Source organism: Ammodytes marinus, assembly GCF_949987685.1.
Source record: "Ammodytes marinus genome assembly, chromosome: 1".
In the NCBI taxonomy this organism is placed as follows: Eukaryota; Metazoa; Chordata; class Actinopteri; order Uranoscopiformes; family Ammodytidae; genus Ammodytes; species Ammodytes marinus.
In genome coordinates this window covers 29,039,927-29,049,844 of record NC_137230.1, presented here as the reverse complement: position 1 = coordinate 29,049,844, position 9,918 = coordinate 29,039,927, and the positions used below count along the sequence as shown (strand labels likewise).

The window sequence follows — 9,918 nt, the reverse complement described above, 5'->3', positions numbered from 1 at the left end:
AGAACAGAGCTCGTATTCTATAAGCACTTAAACATAGCGGGGGGATGGGCTCATAGGAGTGTGTGCATGTGTGTGTGTGATTCCCGGGGGTTCCCAGTCTGAGTTTAAGAATGGCAGGGTAAAACACTGCAGGCTCTGTGGAAGCCAGGAAACAGCCTAATGTATTTATCCAAACACATATCTACTGAGAGGCCCCCATTGCTTCAACACATCCACTTCCTACAAGGGCTTCACCCCCGTAAAAAACTACCACGCTAAAATTCAGAAAATTAGAGAACCATCAAGTCTGTACAATATGGGCCACAACATGTCTGTACTGGTTATTTTAGTACACGTCGCGATTATTTATTCCACGTTTCACAACCTTCAAACACATCGTCTCAGTTTAATTTTTCATTGCTGTGTTTATTAGATTTATTTTCACGACCTACGTCCTTTTCGTAAATACAGCTTATAAACGGCTACCTACTTTTAAAAGGCCAACATCATCCACAGGTTGTTTTTGTTTGTCGTCAACTGGAGTAAAAGTAAACCGCCTCCAGATGAGCACTTTCAGAAACTTAAGCATGTTCAGGATGTCCCTCGTAAACACCGGGCAGATCCATTATTTTTTTCCCCCCCCACTGCTTGTACATTTTTTCCTAAAAATAGTTTTTTTAAATGGAAGGTTTCTCAGGCGCTACTCTGACTGAACTTTGCTCACGGTCAACTGGCGCAACACTGCAGAACAAAAGAAAGAGATGAACCACGCTCACACTATCCGGGGAACTGGAAACAAAACCTGTCAAGCTCAATTATAGAAGCATAAAATAACAATGTATCCAAAAATACGCAGAGAAATTTCAGCAAAAAAAGGAGGAACCTTTCAAAAGGGCAACCAGTCATATTTTAATAAAGCCTGAAAGCATTCTTCTATTATTTGCTTTGACAAAACAAGAAAAATCGTAATAAAAGTTGTTGTCTGGCATGCGTTAACCTTGATTTATATTACAGAATTTAGCCTGATTCATTGCCGACTTTGTCAGCCATTAAAATGGACTGACGTAACACAAACTGCTAGGTGACCTCGTCTCCTTTATCCAGCGACGATCGATGTTACTGGCAGCCCTAGCTCTGAGGAAACCCAAAACAACACAGTGGCACAATAATGTGAACACTGCCAACACCGAGAGGAAGGTAAGAGAGCCCCGTTTAGCTGTTTACACAATTCCATAATACGACTATCTATCTATCTATCTACCCAAAATAATGCTGTTTACATGAACATTTTGTTTATCCGGGCATAATTGTGGGAATCTGAGTGTTTGAGGTAAACAAAACAAAACAAAGAACTTGTTTCCCAGATGTTGTTAGTATCCAGAGTGAGGGTGTGTGTGTGTGGCTGGTTAACTTTTCATGCTCTTCAGTCTGCACAGATATTGCCCTGCAGCCCAAATCTTTCCCCCTAGCTTCAATTGATCTGGCCTTTGTCAGAAAATGTCTCCTTTAAGATGTTTGTATAATCTGCATGATCTCCGTGTCTCGCATATCATGTAACCTAAACTCCTGTTCGGAGAGTGGACTCCGTCGGCAGTCCCAGTAGTTGGTTCAACTTGATGCAGGCGCCACTTCCCTACCACCTTGACCTGAGCACACAGACAACCTGACCGCTGACTAAGTGAAATGACTTTACAGTGTGTCCGTTTCTTCACATTAATCCCTGTGAGGTGTGTGACTTTCTAAAACTTAAAGTAACTTCAAGTTGCTCTGAAGACAATCACCACCAATATGTTTCTTATTTAATGATTTTGGTTGAAAAAAATTCAATTATAATAAAATGTCTCAAAAACACTATGCATGTAAGTTAACCACAACCAACAAACAGCAAAAGAAGAAAATTGTCTGGAATCATATGAGGACACAAACACACACAGCTCCGTGTTAATATCTGTCCAGAGATAAAACACACATGAGGAGTGTGACCCACTACGACCCACTAATGAGAGGCAGAGAAACCACATCAGACCAGAGCTATACGCTAAGTAACTGGCCCGATAAATAAATAAAGAGAGCGCCCTAAAGCGGACAAAGTGTTCACACACCGCAATGACAACATGGCAAAAAAAAAGAAAACAGTCTCACAGAGGAACAACGGCGAACTGTCTGCAACACACACCAGGCAAAACAATTCAAACTCAGTCAGAAAAAGCTTTTACTCAAATTTGTGTGGACCTTTGAAAGCTTTTGCTGTTCAGTGTTTTTGCAGTTGTTGCAGGTTTTTAAAATGTCACTATTACAGTGAGTTCACCTGCCGCACTCTTTTCTTTCACAAACTTTTTTTTAAACGGTAATATTTACTTTCCTGTAATGTTGCAACATACAGTTTGTGCAGTTGTTGAGTCTCTGACTGTTCTTAAAGTTTGTCCTAAGTGGCCACCGTACACTCGGTGTGTGTGAACCAATTAAATCATGGTGTAAACAAAGAGTCAGCATTAAACAGGCTGCTGATTGGCTTCCTGTTGCACCACAAAATGTCCACGTTTCTGCTTTTCCCCCCCAACAGTCTGGATTATTCATTCATCTGAATTGGTTGAAAACTTCACACAAACCCAGCAAGAAAACACCAAAGCATAAAAGGTGAAATAAAATGGTATTGAAATAAATAAAACAAGAAAAAACACCTTAATGAGTCTATGTAGAAAAGTTACACGTCTTAAACGTGTCATTTTAAATTTAATTTCAGACTGAGAACAGTCAGAATGACCATGTATAAAAAATCTATTCTGGTAAATGTTTCAATTTATTCTAAATTTAGTTTACTAGCTCATGGCAGGTGATCCAGTGTGTGTGTGTGTGTGTGTGTGTGTGTGTGTGTGTGTGTCGGCATCATGCAGCACTTACATGTGGACGTGTGGAGGCTGGAAGCGGCTCTGGTTGATGTTGTAGTGTGTGAAGGCCTGTGTGGGGTTGGAGCTGTACTCGTCCACCGTGATGGTCGCTTTGCCATGAGCCATCCTTCCACCGTTTGGACATGAGACGCCGTTCGTTCACCGGGATTCTGCAGCCAGCCGTGCGGCGCTCATCCTTCAGAGCCGCTCAAGAAAGCCCAAGAACCGTCTCCCAATAGCAGCAGCAGCAAACGACCCCAGCCACACACTGCAGTCTGAGGACACACAGACACACAAGAGCTGCTTTAAACAGGACCACAATACACTCAACAGCTTCTCCCTTTACATAAGAAAGTTAAAAAAAAAACCTTGGCGAATACATTTACTGTCCATAAAACAAAAACAGCTGGCTTGAGGAGCTAAACCCAATTACTCTGGGTTGAAGCAGTGAGACGCAAAACACACAGAGCACACACACATCAAGAGAGGATGTAATCTTTTTCCTAATCATTTATAATAACATATTTTTTCAACAATGCTGCAATTTACAGTCTACTTGTTTGCAATCGGACAGCACAAAGAGAAACAGAGTCTCTTTCTGTTGTCCAACATTATAGATTAGGAAGAAATAAATCCCTGAAAAGGGCTTCATCAAAAAATTCGTTAAAAAAAACTAATTATAAAAAATGCAGAGGGGCAATTTAAATTAATTAAAATATCTACTTTTACCTTTTCAAGCAATAAGGCATTTTGTTCAATTCTTTCAAAAACTAAAAATTTCAAGGCGATAATTTACAATCTGGAAGTCACATATTTAATTGCTGCTCTGCTGCTCACAACCCAGTTGGTTTTAATGGAATCTAATCAAATGTAAAAAAATGACTTCAGGCACGGCCTGTGAGGCATCAGCCTGTTGAAATGAAACCAAGCCACTAGAAAAGCTGCAGGTATAATCGGTGCTGTTCGTCAAAGTGTTGCAAAGCCTTCTATACAATAAGATATTCTTCATAATTCATGCACAAAACAGGACGATACACAGTGACAATTACTCATGAAACGCAGAAAAATAAGACATTTCTGCATTTGTTATTTCAGGCCAGGTGCTCTAATTCTGAAACGAGCAAGTAACAATGAATCAAATGAACGGCTCCGCTATCTCTGTATAACCGTGCAATAAAGACATCAGTAGGTCAAAGAAATAAACACACTTTAGCTCCTTAAATTCTTGAAGGAAAAGACGCTGAAAAAAATGCTGCCCAATAAAGTGTTTTTTTTCGCATCTTGAGAGCTCACTCACCGGGCTTCGCTGTGTGTGTGTCTCCCTGCACCCTGAGCTTCCCTCCTGTCTGACCTTCCTGACTGATAGTAAAGTGGCCACTGTGGGCTTGACAGGCTTTTTATACCAAACCTCCTGATGCAGTCAGGAGCATGAGAGGAAGAAGAAGAAAGAAAAAAAGGGAAAAAAATGCCCTCAATTTAACAAGTCTGTCATCTTTTTTTTTATTATTTTCTTTTATGGGTAATCAGAAGCTCTGGAGTTCACTCCATGGTTAAATCCTGTGATGTAGTTCTGAGTTAAAAAAAATAAAAAATAAAAGCTTTGCCCTGCAGTTGTTGAATATGGTAAAGCAAACAATCTCCCAATTGATGCCACCAAAAGCTGTCCTATTTCAACAAAGCCATTGATTTTAGGTTTTCTGGGTTAGCCAGATGCTGCTTCTTACTTTCTGTCTTGTGAAAATAAGACAGAAAGGTTTATGCCAGCCCCCCCCCCCAAAAAAAAAAAGATTGGTGGTAAACTAAATTCCTATTTTAAAAAACTGCTTGAACTCCACTACACATTCAAGTCTTTCAATTGCAAAGTTAAAATGATATTATTCCAACTCCAATGAATCCATGCTGCTCAGGCTGCACAAGAAACAAGTTTGCAGATGTTCCTCAGCATTAAAAGAAAGGGGGAAAAATCACTTCATTTCAAAGCTGCCCTGTCAGATGCCTTGCACAGACACACAGCAATCATGTCTCACAAAGCAAAATCTACATCCTGCAGTGCTGCTGCTTCTTGGAAAATGGGTTTTTCTTTTTTTGCAAATGTAGGCCGAAAAATTAAGGAAGAATGTGTGTTTCTTTATATGTCCATGGTGCAGCATGCTTCACAGTCTCCTCGTGTGTGTCAGTGTGTGTGTGCGTCTCGCACTGCTTAAACTCGACTTGCTCGCCTATCTGTCTCTACCTTGTGGCTACTGTAGCAGCAACTAGCTCTGTAGCTTAGCCTGCTAAAACCTGCCCTGGCAGTGAATTTTTATTATGCAGGCTGTAGCTTCACACTGAGCTGCTTTTCTATAACGGCGGTGCACATACACACACACATTTGTCAGTGCTGTCGGTGAATATATACAGAGCCCTGAAACGCACCATATAGCTAACTTCACGAGTAGAAATCACTCCAGTAAGCAGACAGGGGGTGAAGGCGAATAAATTGACCCCTTCTGATACCATGCATTTGCACGACGTGTGCTATATGCACCGCTTGTTTGTATTGGTAACACTGCCTCTTGCAGAAATTTGCACAAAAAGAAAGGTCCGTGCGGTCTTGAACTCTGCTCCTGGAATAATAAAAAAAACACCCAAAGGTGGTCGGTGTCACGGCACTGCCGCGCTAACCTCTTGCTCGTCCTCGTAAATGACAAGCCACCTTTCAACCGACGGCTTTGTGTGAAGAATTTATTTTTTTTCCCTCCCCGTATCCCTTCTCTTCCCTCCCTCTCTCTCTCTCTATTCGTTTCTCAAAGCAAAGCGGAAAGGTTGCTCTACCTTCGTCGTGTGGGGCTTTTTTGTGCCTTTTTTTATCTGGCCGAAAAAGAGTGTCGGGTCGGGGTCGCCCTCTACGCGGCGGTGGTGGCAGCAGCAGCAGCGGTGGAGGTTCGCGGGTCCATGCGGTAGCAACAGGGCAGCGGGCAGGTTCGTATCGGCCGTCCGGGGTTGCGGCAGTCTGAGCGGGTAGGGCAGAACCTTCGACCCGGCGGGACCTCGGCTGGCTCCTGTGGAAAGAAACCAGACAGGAGAGAGAGGGGGCGAGAGAGCGCGAGAGGAGGGCGAGAGACACTGACAGACAACAGAGAGAGAGAGAGAGCAGCCTCAGTTTGACGGAGGGGAAGCCGGAGTGCAGTGAGTCGGAGCTGCCACTGGGGTCAGAGAGCAGAGAGAGCAGGAGCGCGAGCACAACCCCCCGCCACCTCCCGTGCGCGCGCCCTAACCAACCGGCGGGCACACGCCCGGTGAGGCGCGAGGGGGAAGGAGGGCTCTCGCGCTGTCCCGCTCTACGTGCTGCATTCATGTGCTGTTGGAAAATATAAAATATATACTCCTATTGATAGATATGCTACTAAGGCAGCGATTGATACAAAAAAAATCTGAAATAGGCCTACATATTCGGTACTAAAGCCAGAATACTTAGGCTATGTAAATACATTTTCATCTTTTACAAAACATAATAGCAAACAAAAATGCACACGTCTGCACATTAATATAGTATTTATAAATTAGCCTATTAGGCCGCTTATACAAGTGTGTTACACATTTTCTCTCTTTCATTAATAAATTAGGTTTATACTGTACTACCATTTGATTTACTATTAGTGCAGCCTTTATAAATAATGTGTAATATGAGTTGTAATTAACAGCAAAAGTTATAAGGCTCAATAAAAGCTTAATACATGTAATGCATGTATAAGTAATGACTAATGGCTCTTTTAAGGTAAAAAACAGAAAGTTCATGATGCTATGATTACACATATCTGAGTTGTCATGCTTGTTTTAAAATAACAGCTTAAAGAAAAAAACATGTATGTCATGAGAAATAACTGGTCTATGCTGGACTCGAACCATTTTAATTAGGTTAAAAAAGTCATATACCAATGTTTATGCAAATTACTAATAGCATTAACACACTGGCTGTCTGGTTGTGAAAGAAAAAAGCCTGCTGGTGTTTTTACGTCACATGTCTAAATCGTCAGATACTGAGGAAGACGTCTTCAATAGACCATTTAACAGCTATACCATCTGTGAAGTGAAAAACATTTTCAATTGCAGACTTAACAGATTACTGTTAATTGCTTTTATGAATTATGAAGATTTATAAATGCAGATGAATAACTTAAATTTGCCCGGGGTATTTTTCACCACCTTGCAATCAAAAGGCTCCCTTATGAACATAAAGCATTCACAAATGATTAATTCATCATTGATGAAGCAATTTATTTTTATTTCTAATATTTTTTTTAATACAACATAAGCCTAAAAACCCTTTACAGGTAGTTCCTCCTAAGAAGTGAAACCAAATCAGTTAACGATCAACTTTCCGTACTTGCACCTTCTGTTGGTTCAAAACGTAGGTGCATGGATGAGTTCTCAAAGTAAACAACAAACCCCCGAGCAAACCCTTAAGCATCCATCCCCCTGATTACTTTTGTCATCCTGGAGACACTGAAAACAGACACATCCACCAACGCTCTTAAATTGCCTGTTTTTTTCTCTGTGTCTTCCATCTTTGTGTGTCTTGTGTTGGCCCTGAAAGAAAGTTTTATTGTGTTTACTCCAGGCTGTGAGGCTTCCTGACATGGCATAATGAGAACATTATTGATTAGATTGCATGGAAATGTATGCAGTATTCAATATTGCGGTCGCTGCACCTTGAACCCAGCATACACTGCCTCATTTGTAAACCAACACGCATGCTGAAACTAAATGGCTATTTTGGTCATGATGGACTTCAGCAAACACTGATACAGTAGATCATGGATATTTTTATTTTGTATGTATTAAAATAAAACACAAATAAACACCACAGGCTCGAGCTCTCCAAGCATCAAGTAACAAACACGTTTACCATACTGAAACGCTGTACATTAATTCAGTGCAAATGTGAATATTTCTTCATAACATCTGTGGGAAAATGGTGCCAGAGTGTGTAGAAGGTGTTGTAAAAAGCTATGATTAGAAGACAACATGGCCCCTTTGGGTTCACAAGTAAACAATACTAATGAGTACCTGCGGGAGTCCTTCACACAACCTGAAATGGGGCAGCAGCACAGTTTCAAAACGTGGAAAACCCTGTAACTTGGATGACTGGCTATAAAAACAGCATCCTGATCATCAAAGTTTAACTCATTGATCATCAGTTCACTAAATGATATATGGAGTCCGGGAGGAACCTGGTCTATACTGTTTAATCGCTATATTCGCTCAACTTATTGAAGCTCATTATAGAATTGTGGATCTTTGACACTTTTCTAAATGTTTCCTTCTGACAATGTGCAGCCCTAGCCTGGTTCTACCAGACCATCGTACTTCATTTCATTTGTACAGAAAGTCTGGAATCGCTCACTTGACAAACGTATACTCACTTGAAGGCGGGTGTCTGTTGAAGTTTAAAACTATTGGATCTGCCCAGTGCCACTCAGGATCTGCCAACCAATCGCATAGCGATGTGCCAGCTTTGCAACTGAAACTAGCTCATGTCATCATTGTTCTCAGCCACTCCTTCTGTTTGCTGATTGCATGTAAAAATCTATCCTGAGAAAGCCCACAAATATACCGCGGACCCAGACTGACTACTGAAGGGAAATGAAAATTGAGCGGAAGTAGGTAGGCGGGCGGTGCCAGGCTATTGCAGCCCTGCCATCTATCAACTTGTCAATAGAAGAGGTTCATAATCTTGTATTTAAAGTACTGTATAACAAGACACATCATACTTGAAGAAGTGAAATTGTGTTACAAAACATTCCAAGCTCAAGGGGTGCTTATTCTGCAGTTTTGAGACCTTTCCGTTGCAGATATGTTGTTGTGGCAACCATATTGTGTTGAAGTTGAATTTTACACAGCCATACCTTCACCAATTAGTTTCAGGAATGTAATATCAGTCTGTCGGTGGGTGGGTCAAACTGAAATATCTCAACCACAACTTGACGAATTGCATCTCATGCAATCACTGACGTGGCTGTCAACTTGTAGTCGTGTTCCACACGTGGTGGTGTCAACTCCAAACTGCTTGTAAACATTACGTCTCAGACATTTTGGCGTGAGGATAATGTGTTTCGCATGGGCACGCCAATCTACTCCACTTCGCGTTTTACAAGGAAAGGGACAATAGAATCTGCTGAAGTACGTACGTCACACTTGACCATTGAATCTTCTGTTTGTTCATATTCATTCTGCTCACATGTCATACGCCACTCGGGTTTGGGATGGTTTGGTTTGACTTTAGATAGGCTATAGGCTATGTTTTACAAGTATGATGATACATTTCACTGTTCAATTATAATTGGATAATTTGGTCTACATTACTTTTATTGCGATGGTTCTAAATCTCTTGCTTGAGAAATCAATTTATTTAGCATCCTTTACGTACGGTTCTCATTTCCCTCCACTCTGCTGCGCTCCTTCGATCCTGTCAAACCTTTTTACTGAATATTACTGTGCCTGACCTTTGAATGTATTATACACAAGGTAACTTAAATCTACTCTTACATGAATGTTTCTGAGCTTTCATACAACAGAGTTCAGAAGACTCTAATCATGTCATTACTGTTTATGTTGACAGTAATGATCTGCATGGTAAACTGAACAGTATAATAAAAATTATATTTTTTAAATAATTTTTGATCAGTTTGACTTTTGTTTATATTATTGATTTATAAAAACACAATTGTATTACAATAGATCATTTCCCTTTTTTCTGTGAGATATTGTGTTGCTTTGGGGAGGTAAATGATAAAAATGTAATAGCTGCCCATCACTGAGTTCAGCTGCAATTCAAATCAGTCAGGGAATGAAAAAAAAACGAAAGAAAGAATTAATTTGTCAGTGCCAAGGCTATACCTTTTAATACACTGATGGGATTTTTGATGAGAAAAGGCTGCGTGGGACTGTCCATAATGGACTCCGTTTGAGGGGCTCTGCCACATTTACATGTCCGCCAGTTGATGCCGTTCTGGCTTTTTATAATTTTACTGACATGCTTCAATTTCCCAGACCCATCAGCACGCTCCCC

At 40.9% G+C, this 9,918-nt stretch overlaps 1 protein-coding gene across 1 annotated transcript in view; it reads right to left on the bottom strand.

Moving 5' to 3' along the window:
• Positions 1–6,018, bottom strand: part of mpped2a (metallophosphoesterase domain containing 2a) — a 50,921-nt gene extending 44,903 nt beyond the window's left edge. Inside the window, exons 1-2 of the mRNA XM_080027997.1 lie at positions 5,682–6,018; positions 2,881–3,142 (exon numbers count right to left, since the gene is read on the bottom strand). Coding sequence (XP_079884123.1) covers positions 2,881–2,993 — 113 coding nt within the window. The 5' untranslated portion in view covers positions 2,994–3,142; positions 5,682–6,018. The remainder of the gene's footprint in view (positions 1–2,880; positions 3,143–5,681) is intronic.
• Between the last annotated feature and the right edge of the window lie 3,900 nt (positions 6,019–9,918).